The sequence below is a fragment of the Danio rerio genome, chromosome 7, assembly GCF_049306965.1.
Source record: "Danio rerio strain Tuebingen ecotype United States chromosome 7, GRCz12tu, whole genome shotgun sequence".
NCBI lineage: Eukaryota > Metazoa > Chordata > Actinopteri > Cypriniformes > Danionidae > Danio > Danio rerio.
This window is the reverse complement of record NC_133182.1, coordinates 41,030,001-41,053,009: the sequence shown is the minus strand read 5'-3', so window position 1 is coordinate 41,053,009 and position 23,009 is coordinate 41,030,001. Positions and strand designations below refer to the sequence as shown.

Below are 23,009 nucleotides of genomic sequence, written 5' to 3'. Positions count from 1 at the left end.
ACAAGGAGCAATTTCAGTACTGCCATAAGAGCTAATCAATGATACACATACCATTTCTTTCTCAACTGTTAAATAATCGACTGCTATGGATATTTATCTGCCATGATGTGTATATTGACAGAATTTCTTCAAATCAACACAGATTTGAGCAGAATTAGGAAATGATTGGCTTCTACAGTACTGAATTTATGGTTATAATATAGGGTAATAAATGAACTAATCAACAGTGAAATTCAGACTTGATATAAACAGTAATTCCAATGGTTTTTACAGCACAATCCAAATTCTTCATTGATTTGGCTTTTTTCCTGTTTACCATGCTCTCTGTTTTGACAATTTGTATTAAGTGAACCAAGTTATTTTTGAAGTGCTCTTTATTAGGTACACCTTACCAATATAGTGTTTGCTCATTTTGCCAAAACTATATTAATCCTTCATGGCACAGATTCAACAATGTACTGGAAATATTCCTCAGAGATTTTGGTCCATATTGACATCATAGCATCACGCAGTTTTAGATTTGTCAGCTGCACATCCATGATGCGAATCTCCCGTTCCACAACATCCCAAAGGTGCTGAGATAATTTGCGCTTTATGACAGGTGCGTTAGGCCTGGTTTATACTTCTGCGTCAAGTAATCGGCGTGACCCATGGCGCATGCAACCCGCGTATCTGTGCATTTATACTTCTGCGCGCTGTCTCTGTTGTTCTGCATTAACACTTCTGAAACGCTAGTTGGCAGTGAGGTGTTAATGTTCCTCTGTGTCGAGTTTCTTCACTGGTGTTTTTTTTTTCTTTTCTGAACGCTTCCTGAATGTACAAGTGGCTCAAACTCGCTCATTTTAAGGCAGGAGCCGGCGGACGTGCAACAACTTTAACTATGATGTAAACACAAAACAAAAATTTCCATCCGGAGCTCCTTCACGGGACTCCCCATTTGTAAACAATCGATCTATCGAGCTTGTCAGATACTCGCTCTGCCGAGACTCGTCAGCGCAACCAAGCCGACCAATCTTAGAGCTACGTGTAGTTACATTTACATTAGCCACGGCGTAGGGCTATGCGTCAACGCGTAGGCTGCGCCGTAGCATACGCGTGCGCTTGAAGCAGAAGTATAAATCAGCCTTTATCCTACTGGAAGTAGCCATCAAAAGATGGTTAAACTGTAGTCATAAAGGAATAGACATGGTCAGCAACAATAGGAAGGCTGTGGCGTTGACACAATGCTCAATTGGTACTAATGTGCCCAAAGTGTGCCAAGCAAATATCCCCAACACTATTACACAACCACCAGCCTGAACCGTTGACACAAGGATCCATGCCTTAATGTTGTTGATGCCAAATTCTGACCCTACCATCTAAATGTTGAAGCAGAATCGAGACTCATCAGAGCAGGCAACGTTTCTCCAATCTTCTATTGTCCAATTTTGGAGAGCCTGTGCAAATTGTAGCCTCAGTTTCCTGTTCTTAGCTGACAGGAGTGGCACTTAGTGCTCATCTGCTGCTGTAGCCCATCCGCCTCGAGGATGAAAGTGTTGTGCATTCAGAGATGCTCTTCTGCATACCTCGGTTGTAACTCGGTTATTTGAGTTACTGTTGCCTTTCTACCAGCTGAAACCAGTCTGGCCATTCTCCTCTGACATCAACAAGGCATTTGTGCACACAGAACTGCCGCTCACTGAATATTTTCTCTTTTTCTGACAATTCTCTGTAAACCCTAGAGATGGCTGTGCGTGAAAATCCCAGTAGATCAGCAGTTTCTCAAATACCCAGACCAGCCCTTCTGGCACAAACAACCATGCCTTGCTTAAAGTCACTTAAATTACCATCCTTCCCCATTCTAAAGCTCAGTTTGAACTGCAGCAGATCTTCTTTTACATGTCTACATGTCAAAATGCACTGAGTTGCTGCCATGTAATTAGCCGATTAGAAATTTGCTTTAACAAGCAGTTGGACAGGTGTACCTAATAAAGTGGCCGGTAAGTGAATGTCAAAAGTATTTTTTGTTGTTCCCCACAGGAGCCCCCATGTACTTATTTGATAAATTAAATAAAAATAAGTAACCGACTCCTCTTCGGGATAAAAGATCTCTATAAAAAAACTATAAACGCATATATATATATATATATATATATATATATATATATATATATATATATATATATATATATATATATATATATATATAAAACAAAGGGTTAAGATAAAAGTTAACTATCTATGTAAAAGTCAGCACTGTCACGCGTCAGTTTGCCTTTCCCACATTTTTAACAGGCTCCTGCGGACTATGTACACACACACACACACACACACACACACACACACACACACACACACACACACACACACACACACACACACACACACACACACACACACACACACACACACACACACACACTTCAATATATAATGTGGACATCTCAAAGAGTTCCACCGTTTTAAAATCAAGTTAATGAGATTTGTACCTTTACATCTACACACAACATTTGGCTGTTTTTTAGGCGAGATAGTAAGAACATCATTGACAAGTATAGTTAAACCTGTTCACTCTTCTGCAGGACTTCATGGAGACACATGGATGTTTAGAGGATTTGAGAGTAAATGTGTTTCAATTGGTCTGCTTAAGACTTTTCGTGAACAAAGTTGAATTTCTTTGATAAAAAAAAAAAGTAAAAAAACAACAACAACATGCAACCTCGCCTTTCATCTATTCAGCTCAGCAGAAATGTTGATATTTTTCTGAAGCTCCCAATGAGTCACTGTACTCACTCACTCGCACACAATGCTATTTGAACAGCTGTGTCTGTAGCTTGCCATGTTGTTTATTGCAGCTATTGTGATGGCTGCTCGTCTGTCTTTTTTTCTTACTCCATTCTTGTATAAATCTCTATGGCAAATCCTGCTGGAATGCAACTTGTTAAATCCCAATAGCTGAAATTAGTTTACCGGTGAGTGTGTGTGTCAGAGCAGCTAGAAAATGCATAAAAAAGTAGTGGTAGCCAAAAAGAAACGAACATCAAATGGCATGTTTATAGAAAGCTTAAGAAATGCATAGATGCAAAAGTAGAATTATATACACATGCAGGTCTGGAGAACCTTACCGAGTGTTCGGGACATCACAGGCAGAGCTGAGCTCAGCACTAGTATGGAAACACAGCAACCAATGATCTACAAGACATAAAACAAAAACAAGTCTAAGACACATTTACAGCAAAATATTATTAAAGAATACTAATTATAACTGAAGAATAAACCAATATTGTATATATAATATGGAGTATATATACAGTGCTCAGCATATATAAGTACACCCCTAACAAATCTCTCTTTTAAATTCATATTTATAATAGGACGCTATACAATATTATATTTGTGCATATATATTAGATTAGTCAGTACTGAAGCCAAATCTGAAGTCTATCTAACAAAATAACTTACAATAACAGTTCAAAAACTAGTACACCCAAATTTATGTTATAGAAAAATATTAAATACAAACAAAAAAGGAAATATCAAGAGAAACAAAAGAATGTTGAATTTTTTTTGTTGAAATTTTGAAGGTTGTAATTTATGTTTGGTGACTAAAATATTATTTTAATAAATATATATTCATTTAATAAATCTGTTTTGTTTAAATGCTCCAAAATACTCTGCCTATGTTCACTAGGGTAATATTCATTTTCAAAATAGGGTGTACTCAATTATGCTGAGCGCTGTAAAACACTCTAAAAATATTGGTTGTGCTCTCTGTTGGGAGAAACGTGGACAAACACAACTGTTGAATTAAAAAGTGTCATCTAAATTTAACTTCAATTTAAATTAACCCAACTTTTAGTTTGTCCATGTTTGACCGAACAATTGGTTACAACAATCCAGATTTTTTTTGAGAAAATAATCATTATATTTTTTAATTGTGAGATTACGCCATTTTCTTTTTTGTTCAAATGTATTCAGGTCACAGTGTTCGGAGAATGACATACATTAATTAAACTTTGAAACGATGAAGTGTTTGTGAATATTCTAAACTTAACCTGTGATATTTTAAGCCAGGTGCACACTGCCACAATTTGGCTGTCTGAGAAGACGTTTGCAAATCCTAAACGATTTCTCTGATCCTAGGCCAAAATCTGTACTCTTCGATCTCTACTTTGACACGTTCACTGACAGTCAATTAATCAACCTTGTGATCAAATTTCACCTCAGATGAATTTTTTTGCGATTGTCAGATATTTCTGATGCACAGTCCTCCAGCATCTTCACATTCAACAATGTGCACAAAACCTGATTATGCTGTATCAATCCAGTAACAATTACACACACTTGCTTCAAACACACCAAAATCACACACTCTGAGTAGATACTACCTTTGAATTTTATATGGGTAGCATGAATGAAAATGCAGATGTACATAGCCAAGTTGCCATTTTCACATGACCTACAAGCATCATTTGTGTTGCAACATCCTATGGCCTCATGGGATAGTGTCCATTAGAGGCACACTTCACAATTTCGACAGAAGTAGTAGGTCATCCAGATTCTTCTCATCTACTATTTTAAAATACTGTTTCATTTTACTCAGTACATGAAAACAGTACATGCGCAATTTAAGATCAGATCACTAGATGTCATCATCAACTACTGTAGGTCTGCATGACAAATCGAAATTGTTATTTATTAAAAGTTGTGATTTGTTATGCACATCTTGTCAGCGAAGAAGAGCTCTGTGATAAGTAGTTAATCTCTTTCAAAGACATGAAGGCGCTCTAATGCAGAATCTGGAAATATGCCGCAAAGAAGAGACTTAGGAAATCAGAGATTTTAACCAGTGTTGTAATAGTTTTCCTGTGGAATTGGGCTACTTGTTTTTCTGTTCTGTGGGTTCCCCACATGTGCGGGCTCACAATTAAGAATAGTACAGTGTGCACATAGCTTTGTAATGAACAGATCTTAACACTAGAACTATTGAGGCAGTCATTTTGACTGTACTTCAATTTTGTAATTTAATAACTTTAAGATAACACACATATAACTATGAAACCCTGACTTTTCCTAATTGTGTGTATATTTCTTTCTAACTTTGTAATTTTATTAAAATTACAAAACCCAAAAAGAATATAAATGCTTATAATGATAGTTTATTAATTATAATATAATATAATATAATATAATATAATATAATATAATATAATATAATATAATATAATATAATATAATATAATATAATATAATTAATACTTTATTTATTCATTTTCAGCTTAGTCCCTTTATTAATCTGAGGTCTCCACAGCGGAATGAAGCGCCAACTTGTCCAGCATATATTTTACGCAACGTATGCCCTTCCAGCTGCAACCCATCACTGGGAAAGACAATACTTTATTCAAAAAAATAATCTAATTATTTCAAAGGAATTAAAATATAATAATGGTTCTAATAATAGTTGGAATAAATTAATAGGGTATATGCCGAAGCATGCTAATAGGACTTTTAATTTGCCAGTAACCTGGGTTAATCGCTTCCGGTGGACTGTATGCCATAGCAAAATCGTCGTGTTTAAGGTCTGTTTTCTTTAAAAATCAGAGATCTCCACTGGCTGAGTGATATCCGATATAAAGTTTTGTCTTGTTTTACGCTTGAGCAATTAAATGAATGCCAAAGTTTATTTAACTGATTGTATTTTTATTACATTACAACATCGATTCTGTAAAAGGAACTGTATAAAATGGAAAAAAAAAAACTCACAATAACAGGTCACCGGAAGTTTATCAGTATGGGAACAACACTAGCTCGGCATATACCCAATTGAATTGATTTAAATTACGTAATTATAATTGATTTAATCTGATCACCAGATTTATACAATATATAGGATTTAATTTACTCGACTGGGAACAAATTACTGGAAATGATAAAGTTCATATTAAAAGGGGCGGGGCTTAAACTGGAATTCTTTTGCTAAAATGGGTAGGGCCAGAAGTCATTGATCGTTTTGACAGAAGCAGAATCATATTTCCTCTCTCACAAAAGAGTTTTGAGTTATCTGTATTGAATTACCATAGCGGTCAAACTGGCTGCATGCATTTCAGTGTCCAATACTTTCCCCTGCTTTTGGAAGTTGCCTAGCAAAACGATTTTTTAGTAGCCAAAGCATAACTACTGCAGACTCTTTCAAAACAACATATGCACTGCGATGAAAAAAACTCTACTGCTTGCCAGACAACGTGAGGTGCGCACCTTCATAGGAGGTCTAGCAACTTGAGATGCTTCGATCAGAATTTTTGTAGCTGATGCTGAGTACCAATTCCTTGTCATGGTGATCAACAGATTCTACAGTGTAGACCAAGTACAGATTCTGATGCTTCAATCTATATAACGCAAAAAAAAAAAAAAAAAAACTAATTTTCCCTCCAGGAATAATACTTGCGTGGAGATCTCACCTTACCTAAGAGAATAAATTAAAGATGCTGCATATAATCCCTTAAAAACGTCTATTTGGTGTGAACATGTGATGGTCAGAAGTTTTACAGAAAATAATAGATAAAACAGACTTTAAAAAATGGTAGGAAATGATTAACAATGCAATTTAGACTCTGCAACTGATGGAAGAATTCAACATGTCTCAATCAAAAAAAAGTTTGAAGCGCATAATTGATGCATAAGAAGTTAACCTAACCAATGAAATACTTAGAACACCACTGTGCCTCTCTCAATCTGTTCTCTTGTTCACTTACTCTCGTCACCTCTTCCTGTACTAGTAAACTCATAAACAAACGCTTGCAATCGGTTCATGAGATCGGCCGGATAAGAGAGTACCGATTAAGTCATTAAATGTGATTATCCGCCAATAGCGATCTCCGGCCGATCGTTTTGAGCATCCCAACTAGTAACTCAAACACATTTAAAAGCTGTATAACAAAAGACACTTTTAGGGTAATAAGTTCATACAATATGACAACAAACATTAATTCAAAGCCTTATTTTAATAACTCAATAGAAGCTTTGAATATAAAAATGACTTGACAATATGACATTTTATTTAAGAACGATCAAAATGACCACCATGGCTATTCTAATAATGATAGTTTTAGTAGTTCAAGTGTTAGGACTGAAGGAGCGTTGCAGATCCTACCGTTGTCATGTTGGTGTCGTCCTTTCTGGGAGTGAGTTCCTGAAAGATACGAAGACTGTAGAAACCAACCACAGAGGAGACAAGCAGATAACTGTTCCAGAGTTAAGACTAACACTGTCGACTAGCACTCTCAAGCACACTCACAACAATCGTTGTGCAAACAAGTTTGATTTGCTTTACTGAACACACACAATCTGTGATCAAACACAAAACTGGAGCTTATGCAGCATTAGAGAATCACAGAGAGAAAAGGATACAACATGAGGATGATTTCAACAACCGCCTGGGCAACTCCAAATGTGGATAAAGAAGCATTGCCAATGTCTCTCTCCTGATGAAACAAAGAGGAAAAGTTACGGTCAGTGGTTATTTTTATTAACCTGGATGCAGAATTTGATCATGTATGTCTCTTAAAAGCAGCAGTTGTGTTTTAGGACTGAAGCAATACTCTTACACAGAGTGAGAGCATGTAGTGGACGTGTTTTAGCTACATGCCCGACGCAAAGGCTCTAGTTACAACTGAAGCTGTGTAATCTAAATAAGACTACAGTGTTGACACCTCAGTGCTTCAGGCAGTGAGGGCAGAAAAAAAGCACCACAAATATTTGGAGCTGTTCTGAGTGAACGCTATTATGAAGAAATAAAACGTATAAAGCTCAGATTAGCAAAGTTTCCCCTCTCACCAACGAGGACAGACAGAGTGAAATTGTCGAAGTAATGAATGGAAGCAGATGAAAGAAATCTTTTTAAATTCACCGCCGCTCACACACGCATAATATGCGAGCAGGTGTTCAAACAAAAAAGAAAAAGAAAGAGAGAAAAAAGGCAGTGGTGCTCTTACAGTAAGAGGCTACACAGAATGAACGGCTGCCAAAAATTAGGAGAAAAATGTGAAGAAAAAAATAGAAACCAAAACAAATGCGCTGGCAAACAAAGTTTCTCGATCTCAGGCCTTTAATATCTTTTGAAGTCATTGATGTGATCTAAAGGTTTGGATTGGAATTATTACAATAAAAGCCAACATTTATTTGACATAATTTATCAATGTAAAACAACCTAAGTCTGGGCTTGACAAGTAAAATAAAAAAAAAAGAAAGAAAGAAAAATCAATCATCAGTCTCATTCTAATGATGTGCATTTGACAGTAGACCAATTCAAAATCAACAGAGCATGTAAAAATATTTATGGTGATCTTTCTAACTGGATTAGATCAAATCTGAAGCAGATTTTATAATGTCATTCTTGCTTGTTGTTATTGATGACAGGCCTGAAGAAAGTTTACATGTGATTGAAAACCAGAAAACCTGTTTGCAAAATATTATCATAGACTCACTTTTTAATAATAAAGCATCAAAGAAAGATTGGAGTTAATAAAAAGGAACTGAACCCAAAATAGGTGATGTGATCAAACCGCACTGACTAAACAGTGTATATTTTTGCACTGCATGTAGCAATTACATGCAAAATAACTGTTTTACCTTGACGAGCTGTAATGCTGTCAAAGATGTCTGTCTAAACTGGAAAAGAAATGCACTGCTGGTTTCAGAGCAAAGCACAAATCTGTAGTAGTGTCCCAAATTACACACTATTTAAAATGAACTCATGCACTGTTTACTCGAGCATTCAGCATATGAATTTTTACAACGGCTTCGTCTTTATACTTTCTTCCAGGACAATCACACAAAATTCATTCTAGAAATATTGATGTGAATAGTTTTGCATATTAATATTTAGAGACAATCTGGTTGTTTGCTTATTACTTTTTCGTTCACTTTGTTTTCTCAGAATCCGCAACAAATTAATACTTTTATTAATTGTTTATTTGTGCATCTGTTGAACTATTTTCCTAAAGTTTTGTTTACAGCAACAGAATGTCTTTCAGCTATATATTTCACACAGTACACGATTTTCCATTCTGAAAATGCAAGGTGCACCTCACAGCCATTTTGTTGATAAAAAAAAGAAGTGTGGTGAACTTTTTATGTCACTAGGCAACGACTTAATCAGCTAGGTATTGTGTGAAAGTGTTGCTGTTGATTTTGTCATAATTTTAATATTTAATAATATTGTGAAATTCAGTATTTGGGAAGTCATTCAGCACTGGATAACTCAAAACAGCAACCACAACTACGACTCTCTCCTCCATCTTTGTAGTTGTCTTGACAACACAAACACTGCAGGCACCTCAATCTGTTTTCACTTGATTGGAGGTTGAAACAGACGCGACTGACATAATGAGATTTTTCCGCTCACAGTTTACTTTTTTCAACTGAGAGCACGCAATGACAAAAACGCGGGGCGCAGCAGCACGTAAACAGAGCGCAAAACGCTCACAGTCATTAGGAAATCATTCAAAAAAGGGCACGTCTCACAGCAAAAAAATGTGTTCAGTGTGATCGCCCAAAAAGGTGCTATAGAATGTAAATTTAGGCATAGTTAAAACTAAGTGTAAAGTACACAAAAATGACATATTGTAAGTCTCAAACACCATTGTTTCCTCCTCATATTAATTTTGCCTGAGCAAAAGACCACAGAATAATATGCAAATTAGAATAGAACACCGACATTTGGGATTATTAATATACATGCCTTCAGTAGTGTTTGAAAAAGTGTGAAACAAACAATGATAAAAATGTTTTAAGTAAAACACAGCTTAATATATATTTCCTATGGAAAATGATGCGGTTCCAGTTGTATTTACACATTAGCCTGAATTTACACAATTTGACAAACCATGCTAAACCATGCTGGTAGAGTGCGTGTATGTGTGACGTTGCTAATGTGTGGCCTGGCAGCCAGTTTATAGCTATTTAACGACTTAAATATCAGGAAAAATATCTCAAATTTCTCCAAAACAGAAATATCTGATAATCGTTCAGATAAGTGTTAACATTATATTTGCATTATGAAGACAGTGACTGACACGGTTTTGTTACATCCTGTTATCCTCAACACCACAAAAAATAAAACCCTATCTGTGCAGACTGACCCGGATTCAGCACAAAATGGAAAGGTAAAGCAAAGAGAACCAGATGGCTAATGTCAGTCTCTTTTATCGTGTAGAATTATAATTTAGCCTTTATTTCACATACAACACATAACTCAGGAGCATAAAGATAATTGGGCTTACTTTCTCCACCACTTCAGTTGAAATGATTATCATTTGACAAGGCATCTACTCAACAGTTCAAATGTTTTCTAAAGTAAGATTACTTTTCACCTGTGTATTTCAGAGTACATCACACTGTGCGAATTACAATAACTGAACTGAGCAGCAGGAACATCAGAGCAGAGCTTAATAATATTCATGACCAGTCTAAATAAGGTAAAACCAGAACATTTTTCATTTTAGGGGTAACTCCTAATGCTGACATTTGTTGCGGTTTCTGAAGAAACTTTACACTTGCCTAAGCCATAAATATTCTATGTAGATAGCAAAGAACAACTCAAACATAATGAATCAGTGCCTTCCATGCCACCATTAATCTTCATGAGTTACTGACTGATTTTAAGGATATTTGTGCATGTACATTTCTTAAATTTCCAGTGAAGTGCTTTGAAATGTGCATTTTTTATTTGATGTTTGACATAATCTCAACTGAAACATGAAGAGAAGGTGGGACAGAATAGCTCCTCCAGCCAATAGCTTTTCATTTTCTCACAGCTCTGCCAATGAGAGTGGTTGAGCTCAAGTGCATCAAATGAAAAGCATCTTAAAAGGGGCGGGATATTTCAGATATTGGTCAACATTTGATGAAACACTGAAGTATGAGCTAAAAAAAAAAAGATTGATCCATTTAGGCAGAAGTGACAAGATTTGGATGTTTAAATCTAGTTTATGTGTTCTAAATGCATTTTTTTCTGTTGTTTTTTTTTTTCAGCACACTTGTCTATAGATATCACTGGGCTCAACAATAAGGACTGCCCGATGGCCCGGGGCCAGCATGAGAGATGTTCGAGACAGTAGAGAGAATCGTTACTGGACCGATCAGGCCAGTGCTGCCTTGTCATCAAATTTTAATTTGCCTGCTACTTTTTGTCAATTGTGTGCAAATACAGTCTTAGAATCATGAAACAATTTGTGCTTTTAAGTCTCAGAATGCTGTGTTTTCTGTGAAGTCGTAAACACCATATTGCTTTTTGGTTCCTTTTATCTGATTGGTTGTTGTGAGCATGTTATTTTTTTTCACAACCTGGTAAAAACTAGAACAGTGAAGAGACGGCAACATCAAATTATTAGGCTAAAAGAAAACGTCTGTTTAAAACATTGTGGAAAAAGATATTTACATGGGTACAACACAACGAAAAAAGTTAAGTGATGTTTTGGATAGTTTTCCATGACTTTTAAGTCAGCCACCTTTTGTTTAGCAATAAAATACCTGCATATTTTCCATACTGCTGTATTTTACTGCTAAATATTTGAACATTTTAAAAATATTTAAATTCTAGATTCAAAGACATTATTTTTTACACATTGTTTAAAATATGTGGCTAAAAATAGCTATTTTTTTATTTATTTATTTATTTTGGTGGGGCCAGTGAAAATTTTGGCAGGGCAAGTAAAAATCTGAACTGAACTGAAAATGTCCTTAGCATTGAACCCTGGATACTAACCTATAAAAAAACTTTATTTTAATTTTATAGGACTATTAAGGTATGTCTTACTTACATTAAATGTTTTGATTTGCCTTAGCTACCACTGATAAAGGATTTTAAAAGAAAAAAGCAACAAAATTGAATAAATTAGGAAGGCCTTTTATTTCATAAAGCTGTTTACTGACAGGTTAGGGGCTAAATTTCATCAGTTGACTCTTATCAAAGGTTCAGAGGTCAAAAAGAGAAATATGACCCCTTGAGCTTTCCCTCTCATCTCATTTCTCGTTCCATCACTCCTTCTGCTCCATATGCCAAGTGAGGTACGGATGAGAAACGGACATTAATGAGGCTGTTTTTAGCATCGACAATAATTCTGAATCCATGGGGAGTGACAGCAATAAGACTTTTATTGCAGTCATTAGCAACAGTGCATCAGACAGCTTAATGCAAGCAGTGCCACTGCATTAGATGTCCTTACCTCATAGCCACTTTTACGACACACTGCCTCATCTGACGGTCTCGACGTTAACCTAGTTACCTTAACTCGCATCAATCTCTGTTGTGAAATTCAGATCCCTTCATCCCTGCTAATGTGAAACTCTTCAAACAGACATACAGACACCGCTTCTGGGTTGTCGTTGGTACATGAGATCTTAAGCATGGCACCAGTCCAGCTCATCAAACGCATAAACCATTAACCAGTCTGTCAAGAGGGCCCTTCGTCTCTGAACACTGTGACAAGTGTAATTTGGGGGATTTTCAGTCAAGCGTCATGCCAAGGCAAATATCGGCACTAATAAAATAATTAGAATGAGGAGCGAGCACTCGCACAGAGCAGCTCAGGACTATCAAACCCTGGCCAGAAAAAAAGGATATGTGGTGTTCCCTTTGTTGTGGTAAGAAAAAGGTATGAAGCTGAAACAGCAGGTGGGAGTGGTGAAGTAAGGTGAGAAAAGACCATCATTGTATGGAAGGAAAGAAAGCAAGAACATTTTTATGTTTAAGAAAACAGGAAAGATGTAACTGTTAATGTTGAATCTGCTAAAAGAGTTTAAGTTTAGTGAGAAATTCAGATTTCACCATCCGTAGCTTGTAATTACCTTGTCAAAAAAGAAAACTCACACTGTCTTCAGTGCAGAAAAAACTGCATGAAGGTTAAATGGTGGTTTCATTACAGCTGTTTGACTCAAAGGACCTCAGCCAAGAACTCCCAGTTAAGACAAATGAGCTCCGTGTCCAGAGTTTCACACACATTTAGTGCATGAGCGCCTTTGAAACAGCATCAGGTAAAGCAGACGTGAGTACAACTCTGATAAAGAGCATCAAACAACCGCAACATGATACACATCTTCAGCTTTCTTCTCCAGCACACACCTGAGCATATCTGGAATTCAATTTGCCCTGACGCAAAGCATGATTTTAGCAGGACGCAAGTGAAAGAAGGGAAAAATCCTCAAAAGCTGAGTGTGTGTTTGTTTACATTTACAAGTTTGTCACCTTTCACTTTTCTTACCGTTGAACCCTTTGGCATGGCTGTCTCATCAACAAGCAGGTACACAATGTTCAGGGCAACCAGGAGAACAGAAATCGTCTGAAAACACAGCACAGATGAAACAAGCATGAGCATTAACAACACTACAGAGAAACAGCAAACCAACTTATGAAATAAACAGCATCATATTACACTTTGTGTTTCTTTTTTTTCAACCCTGCAAAGTGTAAATAAACACATACTGTTCCAGCAAGCAGGATCAGCATCACTATGGGGTAAAGGAGGTTCTTTTCCCAGGCTGAGGCCTTCTTTCTCCTTTCTAGGATGGAAGGGGAGAGAAACAGTTCAAGTGTACGTATTGTAGACTGACTGTACATGCATTTAACTTTGAGGTAATTATACCTAAACCCTATAATTAGTCAAGTTCTCACAGTGTCTCAGAAAAACAAACAATTAAATGCTTAAATAAGCAGTCTCTATAATATGGTGAAAAATATGTTTAAAACAGGAACATTTTCAAAACATCTTTCAATCAGCAAAGCTATAAAGTATGTTACTGTTTATGTAAGTGTATCACTTTATACTAAGTATCAATTTGTTAACATTATTTGTCTCATATTAGCATCACAAATTAGTAGGCCTGTCACAATTTTTGATCACGATCTTTTTTTTTGTTGTTGTAAAATATATTGTAATAACCAATATAAATGTAATTTTAGGACCATTTTATGCCACTCATTATATACATATACATATACACACACACACACACACACACACACACACACACACACACACACACACACACACACACATATATATATATATATATATATATATATATATATATATATATATATATATATATATATATATATATATATATATTGCCAGAATATTATCAAAATGCAAGGACACTTTTCCAAAGAACACATAATATTTTATTCTTGATAAAAATTAATTTAATTTAATTATAGTCATTTGAACTATTTAATAATTAAACATTGGAATCAGAATGTAAAAAAGGCATATCCTAAATAAATAATAATAAATGTTAACAAAAAAGTCCAGGGTACAAAGTTACAGAGGCTGCAATAATAGCTACCAGATCTATTTTCAGTTGTCAGGCACCAACATGAAAATATACTGGTAATTTTAAGAAAACAATGTTTTTAACCATACTGACACCAATAGGGACAGAGATGTTGCACAATTAGCTAAAATGTTGCTAGAATTGGTTTTAATGTATGGCGATATATATTAAGGCAACAACAAAGATTGAGGTCATGTCCAAGAGTTGTGCGATAAGTTGATATATTGATTATTGTGACAGGCCTACAAATTGATAAAACATATCAATTCAGATAGAAAGTATCAATGTACGATAGAACATATCCATTTAGATAGAAAGTTTATCAATATTAATACAGTTCATAGTTGAGATGTGTTCATAATATATAAAACTAATTTACTGCATATAATAAACTGAATACACAAAGTTACATTAACAGAGTTTCTGCAGGTTTTATCAAGTCAAATTAAAGACATTTTAAGACCATTACGAATTCAATTTCAGACTTATACAGGGTTAAACGCTAAGGATGTTTTGTTAGTGCCCTGTATTATCATCAGGAATCGTGTAATTGTTATTAGTTTTCCTTTTTTGATTTGGGAATTTAATGGAGAGTTTGCTGTAAAATGTCTAACAGCTGTTGTAAATTGTACCTCTTTTCAATAAAAAACTTAAATATAAATGGTAAGGTTTTACTGAGATGTATTGTTGGTCATTGGATGGATGTCGGCCCAACTAAGTAGCTTTACTCAGACAAAGTAAAAATGAAGACCTGTTTAAAATGATTTACCTACAACACAATATTTTTGTGAATTTTTAATGTCCTTAATTTTTTTTTTTTTTTAATTTAAGACATTTTAGGACTTTTTAAGACCCATCATAGACATCCTTTGTACATGACATCATGTCAACAATCTCTCCCTCATTAGCATAGACAACCCTGGGTGAGAATTGAAGAACCTGAGTTTTCACCTGCCGAAGATAATCTCAGCGACTAAGAGACATTATAAATGTGGAGTTTTAGGATGAACAAATGAACCACCAGAGTCTCCAAGACTGCCACTTCTTTTGACATTTTCAGCTTTGCATAAAAGATAACGTTAATCTGGTTTTAAATCTGCCACTATGCTGATGGATAGGCGTTTGAAGCTCCACCCTCTTTTGAAAAGAGGGCTGAGAGCACAATCTCATTTAAATTCAACTTAACAGACACCAAAACTGCACAATTTGGATCAAAGCCCAAAAAGGGCAGTTTCAAAAAGTTATGAAACATTATTTGTGAGGTATTTTAAGCTGAAATTTCATATACACACTCTAGGGACATCAGAGACTTATTTGAACTTTTATCTTGTAAAAAGAGGCATAATAGGTCCCCTTTAAGCAGTAAATCAGTAAATTAGAAATAAAGGCATATTAGGAAGAAATCACATTGTGAAATATATTTAAAAAGTTATTTTACATTCTTCCAATGTTTGAAAATTTGACTTATTTTTTTTATGGAATTTCTGATTTGATCATTTTAGTCTTATAAGAAATAATTTCCGAGCATAAAACACTTATTGTAAAAGCATTTAAAAATAACCTTACAAATCTGAAACTATTGTCTTGCATTGCATTAGTGCATAAAAAGAGCTGCTGTCAGTTAATGCTAAAAAAAATAAAATCTTCCTGCCTTTTCTAGTCATCTCAACTTAAATCAGTCAAACTGACTAAAAATATTATATTAAACATTGTATAGCAAAAATTTAGTTGATAGTAATTAAAATTGATATTCAGAATGTAGAATCAATTTCATTTTTACAGATCTATTACTTCAATTACTTTGCCTACCATGTGTGGAGTCACGTCCCCCGCTCTGTAAAGCCTGAATTTTACTTATTACATTATAATTTATACTTATTATATTATTATGATATTCTTCTGACAAGGGCACAGCCTTCATATGCCCGCACACCTCTCAAAAAATATGATTGCAAAACATTGCAAAAAAAAAAGATTGCATTGATGCAAAATGACTGGTCAGTTTGGTAGCAGTGAAGATGGTGGGCAATTCAGAGAGCCACATTTTAGACAGTGCGTTTTTTAAATTCAGTTGTTCAGTGTTGGTTTCAACTAATAATTATAGATAGTAGATTGATAGTAGAGTTTGTGTTTACTCCAGTAATTTCAAAATCAAGTACTGCACCCTTCATTAAAAAATGAGCATATTTACTGTAAAAAAAACTTGTCAGTGAACTATGAAGGCAAAAAAATATAATAAATAAATTAAATAATCGTTTGTTAATCGTTATTGAGTTCAAATGTTCAATTAAACGAGATTTTGAATTTAGGGCAAATAGCCCAGCCCTACCTTTTGCCATTTATTTTTTTACAGTGTATGTTAACTGAAGTAAATCTACATTTATTTAAGGGCATTTATATCCCATAGAGTTCAAAACAGCAATGATAAAGCTCAAACATTAGGTTTTCCCCTGCTCTGCTCTAAAGTGGGTCTTCTTGAGCATCTTTTCTGGATCCCAGTGTCCGTCACTCCTGTACCGCTCTGTCCTCTACTCTCTCCTTCTCAACATCTCTCGCTCTGGCTCTGAGGTTGGCAGAGTTCCCTGCATATGCACCATGCTGCCTCTAAATTAATGACCGCACTTGGAGAGACAGCCACAATAAAGTTTGCATCACACTCCAATATCCTAAGTGCCTTTGTGGCCTCCTCTCCGTCCAACTGCTCCTCTCTCCGGAATCATTTATAAAACCCCAAAACACAGGCTGACGTCGAAAATGATACAGCCATACCCCATCTGGCCTCGCTCCAAATGACTGTTCGCATTCAAATATGCACACACTTTGCAATTCGACAATATTACGAGGAGTGGATACTGCAGCCTACACATCTTTGAAAGCGAGTGAATTGCACTTTAATTAGTTTCATTAGTTGTTCAAAACATCTCTCACCGAGTTTGTGTCTCTGATTGCGAACGCTGTCCAGCTCTTTGTGGAGATGGTGCTGAGAGTTTCCATGGAGATAGGAGTTTGACGTCGTACCTGAGTGACAAAGACAAGAAAATCCAAGCTTTGAAACAAAGAGACTTTCATTCTGTTTACTTTGGCTATTTAAGAGCTTCAGTTAAAGAGATCAAACCACTAGGAAACATTAGTGATGTGAACATAAATCAGTGGTTTGATCGCTGTTATCTTTACCCTATACTTAAGTGCCTACTTAATATATCACATCATTTGTCATAGAGTCTGTCAAGAAGAAAAACAGATTCTTTAACTAGAAGCTGCTACATTATGGAGGTAGCGGTTCAATGCCTGAGAAGTGAGAATGAGCTCAGTACCCTGCAGGTTTGTCTCTATAGTTTAGCCATACTGTATACTGGAGAGTTTGTGTTTAAGCGTTCATTATCTGCATTGCTAATCATGTCACTTTCAACAGATGCAAGTAATTATGAAAATCTCTTGAGTGACACACAACTGCAATCTCAAGTGTGGTTAACAACACTGCAAAACAATGCTCTGCAAAATAAACAGCTGCATTAAAAATGACATTAAATCATTATCTTTTAATGGAAACTAAATTATCTGATGTAATTGGGTCATTTAGAGAGCCATATTTTAATCACTGTCAGAAACGGTTTGTGATAAAAAAAAAAACTTGGTTTGATTTCTGTAATAGCAAAGCTGTTGCAACAAGATGGAGCTAAATGGTGCTAAAACATATAAAAGATATTCAATAATTTCACTTTATTCTGATGGCTCAACTATATATTATCATACCTGAAGAACAGTAATATTAACACATCTCAGGTCACAACAACAGGTCATTTGAAGCATAAGTCCTTTCTTGGGGTTCTAATAACCATTACTTAAATGGTTATTACTTTTTTATTGTAAGCCATTGAAACCAAACTGTTCCTGTGTAATTTATTTTGCATTTCCTATGCACACTTTCACATTACATTGTTGCGATTTTGTTTATTATTTCTGTAATGCATCTTCTCTGTAAAGCACTTTGTGCAGCCTTGTGGCCATTTGGAAATGTGCTATATAAATAAATTGAACATCTAATGCGGAAACAAAAGATTTTTCGCACTCAATTTTGCATAAACCTTTATGGTCATTCAAAAACAGTGAAAGGAATCCTGGGTTATCTTGCTTCATACCATACAAAGATTATTATTTAAAAGATGTTAATGTTTATTGAATGAATGCAGCGTGTGATCGGTCCTATGAGTTTTAAAAAACACTTTAGCATTTTACATTCTTGTATATTGTTAAATAATCCATGGCCACTGTAACATACTTAATAAACTACATGGTTTCAAACTGCACAGATTCAGCACCACAGGGGTCAGGGCTTCATAACCCCAGGTGAAAAAGGTGCTAACCTTGCTTGAAGATAATAAGAGTGAAACATTCCTTTAACAAAAACACATGGTTCCGAATAGGGCTCTGCGATTAATCAAAATCGAATCGCGATTTGAAACATTGCAATTAGCTTATTGCAAATGGCTGCAATATGAAATATATTTGTATCATTTAATTTCTCCTATCCAGAGCAAATGCCTGACTGCTACCTGTGTGTGATAGTCTAACTAGCCAAATGAGTGAGCACAATTGAGTGATGAGTGTCTTGCTAAAAAGTCAACTGAAAGAATTGCCAGTGACACTCGATCTAGTAGCAAGCAACTGCAAAGAACAATTTCAGAGTTGTTTCAGCCATGTTAGTTTGCAGTGTTCTGTATTTTTATTATCATTGTGTTTTTAGTTTTTATAATAAGCTACACTATCTCCCTAATTTGAGTTCAACTGGTTTACAGAAAAGTAAGGTCATTTTATTTGTGTTTACTGTTTGCGGTAAAGGAAAATTTGTATTTAATTTCTGAATATTTAAAAATAAATTCGAATGAATGTTAAAGTGAGTTAATATCTTTTCAGTTCCTTTTTTTTTAACTAACACTCACTGCATTTTGGCAGTAAGAGCTACGATACAGAATATTGAGCTCATGCCTGACTACAAAATTAGATCACAAATCAAATCATGTGTGGTTGCAATATGTCAACAAAAATTGCAATTAGATATTTTTCTTCTAGTTCCGAGTATTGATAACCTGCAATAAAGAACAGTGTGACAAGCTCTTTATTCTGTTTTCATTTTGTTTAGACTTACAAAACTGAGAGCTTGTATCACAATAAGAGGGAAAAAAGCCTTTTAGAGGCTTTGTGATCAGCATATTAGAAAAACATATTCAAAACTTGCATATTTTAACCTTTTTTGATCAGAATTACAAAGTATCCATTTATTTTAATAGATTGTATGAAAATTTTTCATGTATGCAAGGTTATGAATATGTGAATACGTTAAAAGATACTCTCAAATCTATCATAAAAGCATACAAAAAAACTTAACATTGATTGACTTATAACTTCTGAAGAGGAGTCGTGCACACTATACTATTTTCAAAAAATTCTAATAAGTTTCAAGTATACAATACATGTGTCAACCTCCTGTGTTTTTCACACCATCAAGTAGAGAAATGTTATTTTTTTATTTGGGTTTGCGCATACAATGGTTTAGGATACCATGTTACCCACAACATCGGTGGTTGCATACAAGGTGATGATACACAGCATAACATTTAGAGCAAATTACTTTCCCAGTTGAAAATGGGCAGCAAAACTGTGCCTGGATCTTTTAGTTTTGTCGTCTGCAAATTTGTTTGATTCTGAATTTGATTTTAAACAGCGAATCACATGACTGGCACAGAGCTGACAGAAAAATTCAAATAAGATGGTGATTGATCAGCAGCAGCGTAATGAGGAAAAGCAGTAAACTGATAGCTTAATATTCTGGAAGGTTGTTACATCAACACAATGGGTTATGTGATTTAATGCTCACATTTCCAATTTAAACATACAGTAAACAAATTAGCTTTCATGTATTAATTTGCATAGGCCCAAAGATTCACTGTATTTGTTTTGTCCATTCATAACTTTATAATCAGGGCTCGGAGAAAGCTGCAGGGAGCAGATGTAACAATACATTTTTGTTGTGCTAAATAGTTGCACTGTGTTTCACTCGTTTGCCCATTGATGGCAACATTTCCCTAAAAGTCGCCCCGTGTATCATCACCTTAACTGCAGAGCATAGGCCAGACATGAACATGCTGAAACTGGTTCTGACGGAAGAGGGGACTGAGGTTTCTTCAGAACACTGTCTGTGTGTGTGTGTGTGTGTGTGTCAGGAGGTGAGAGCGAGAGGGCAAAACCAGAGAGGGGTTCTCCAGGAAAACCACAGACTTCTGTCTCATTTAGCTCTTATTTATCTGTTTCATTCGGGTGTTTTTTTCACCCGTTTCAGTGGTTTGTTTGCTCCTCAAAGCAGAGGATTGGTTTGCACAGCCTCGAGGGACACACACTGGCAGATCAGCAGCAATTAGTTCAGTGTTACACCGTTACTGGCGTGCAATAAAAACACAATCTTTCATCTTTTCACCGACATGAGGCTGAGGAGTCAATCACTTTGATCAAAACGTGATTATTATTATGATGATTGTACCACGCCCTGTCTGGTAGAGGTTCAGGTTCATAAAGAAATCTATTAAAAGAAGAAAAAAACACAGCAGGTGTGTTTCTGAACAAGTACTTGTCCATACTAGTGATTTTTAGGGAAAATCTGTACCCTCCAACCAAAATTGTGAGAACAATGAGATAGGAAATGTCACTATTAGCTGATCAGGACTGGATTGTTCTGTCAAACATGGCTCGAGGCTGCCCTGAAGGCCTAACATGAGGTGAGTGAAAAGTGAGAGAGAGAGAGAGAGAGAGAACAACAGTAAGACATCTGGATGAATGTCTTTTTCTTGTCAGACATGTTTTGTGATACAACCTTGCACTCCTTCATTATGTATACCACTGTTTTTGAGTTTTAGGTAATGAAAATTCCTAAATTCATGTCAAAGATTTTATAGAAAATGATTCATTTATACATTTAACTTTTTAACCTTTTAATGTGCAATCAAAATGTCATATTTTACACTCGTCTTTTGTGACACCTGCCAGAATTCCCAGATCACTTTTGGACAGGTAAGCTTCTCTTGGATGGCCAAGTTTAATACATGCATAGTACCAGTGAGTGGATTCTCTTTAGACATGTGTGAAAAACATGACTGCACATGGACAGTGTGTGCAGACATATAGGTTACATCACACATAATGTACGTACAGTAGACCTTTGCAGAACTGAGATTGTGGAAGCATACTTCTACTATTATTACCCTTATTAGGTAATAAGGATATTAAACCCACTTGAACCTATCCTAAACAACCAAATGCAAGTTCACATTCATTTTTGAAAGCAAAACGATCATTATCTCAAAATCCTATATCAACAACTGATGTGAATCAAGCCAGCGCTCTACATTTTTTGATACACTCTTAAACTTGGATGAATGGCATGTATTGATCGAGAGACAACAGTTTTTTGTGCCTTTGCAAATTTTCTCAAATATTGTATTCTTTGGTATTGTAAATGACAGTAATAAAACAATGAATTGCATTAATCTAAACAAATAAGTTTTTAATAGAAATAAATCAAATTATCAGCATATTGGTCAGAATCATGAAAACGGCTCATATAAAAATGTAAATGAATGAATATGTATATGTGTGTGTATATGTATAAATATATATATATATATATATATATATATATATATATATATATATATATATATATATATATATATATATATATATATAAATATATATATATATATATATATATATAAATATATATATATATATATATATATATATATATATATAAATATATATATATATATATATATATATATATATATATATATATATATATATATATAAAAATATATATATATATATATATATATATATATTAAAAAAATATATATATATATATATATATATATATATATATATATATATATATTTATATATATATATATAGAGAGAGAGAGAGATAGAGAGAGAGAGAGAGAGAGAGAGAGAGAGAAAGATTAGGTTCAGAAGTTTTATTTTATAGATTTTTTATAGGCTTTTGCAAACCAGTTGTTATTTCTGAATGCGCTGACGCTGCGATTTAGATTTTTTGAAGCAAAAATATTTGTTGAACATGTACTACATCCCTAAAGCATTCACTTAATGTCAGTATCTCATTTTTGGAGGAAGAGGCGTTTAGCGGCTTTTGAATCTGAACTTTTCATATATATATATATATATATATATATATATATATATATATATATATATATATATATATATATATATATATATAGTAAAAGCCTCATTTCTGATAACAAATGTTTGGGATTTCCAAATTCTTTTACATGACTTGGGTGAGGAAAAAAATTAGACTAATAATTCCAATAGCTAGTAAAAATCAGCACCAGCCAGTATTTTCAGAACTGCCACTGTCTGGATTTCGAGATGATTAGGAAACACTTAAATAAATTCTTGCATTCGGTCCTTCAATTAAGGTGATAAAGGCGATGCTCAGTGGCAGGAGTGCTGGCAGAAGGAAAGGAGATGATGTCATTGTTTTCTAAAGAAACTTCAGCCGATTCTGCATTACGTCAGTGGTAATTATGCAAAGCAGAGAGCCATCCGGTACCGAGGAGAGTTTTTGCAAGGTCACCCTGCCACTGCGCATCTGGGCAACAGAGAAAAGCATAGCAAGAGCCAAG

At 34.9% G+C, this 23,009-nt stretch overlaps 2 protein-coding genes across 5 annotated transcripts in view; one reads left to right on the top strand and one right to left on the bottom strand.

Annotated features, from left to right (window-relative positions):
* rnf32 (ring finger protein 32) overlaps positions 1-11,205 on the top strand; it is a 45,949-nt gene extending 34,744 nt beyond the window's left edge. Inside the window, exons 9-10 of one of the 2 annotated variants that reach the window (XR_012382526.1) lie at positions 10,363-10,454; positions 11,011-11,205. Coding sequence is in view for 1 of the 2 variants with exons in the window: in XM_073907146.1 (XP_073763247.1) it covers positions 11,011-11,025 (15 nt within the window). In the remaining variant the exon portion in view is untranslated. The remainder of the gene's footprint in view (positions 1-10,362; positions 10,455-11,010) is intronic. The other variant, XM_073907146.1, reaches the window with a different exon arrangement.
* lmbr1 (limb development membrane protein 1) overlaps positions 1-23,009 on the bottom strand; it is a 53,925-nt gene that overhangs the window by 7,295 nt on the left and 23,621 nt on the right. Inside the window, exons 10-16 of one of the 3 annotated variants that reach the window (NM_001252604.2) lie at positions 21,306-21,329; positions 17,239-17,287; positions 13,460-13,536; positions 13,239-13,316; positions 7,387-7,460; positions 7,130-7,220; positions 3,105-3,171 (exon numbers count right to left, since the gene is read on the bottom strand). In NM_001252604.2, coding sequence (NP_001239533.1) covers positions 3,105-3,171; positions 7,130-7,220; positions 7,387-7,460; positions 13,239-13,316; positions 13,460-13,536; positions 17,239-17,287; positions 21,306-21,329 — 460 coding nt within the window. Of the gene's footprint in view, positions 1-2,949; positions 3,172-7,129; positions 7,221-7,386; positions 7,461-13,238; positions 13,317-13,459; positions 13,537-17,238; positions 17,329-21,305; positions 21,330-23,009 lie in introns of all 3 variants that reach the window. The other 2 variants (XR_012382440.1, XM_005166430.6) reach the window with 2 other exon arrangements.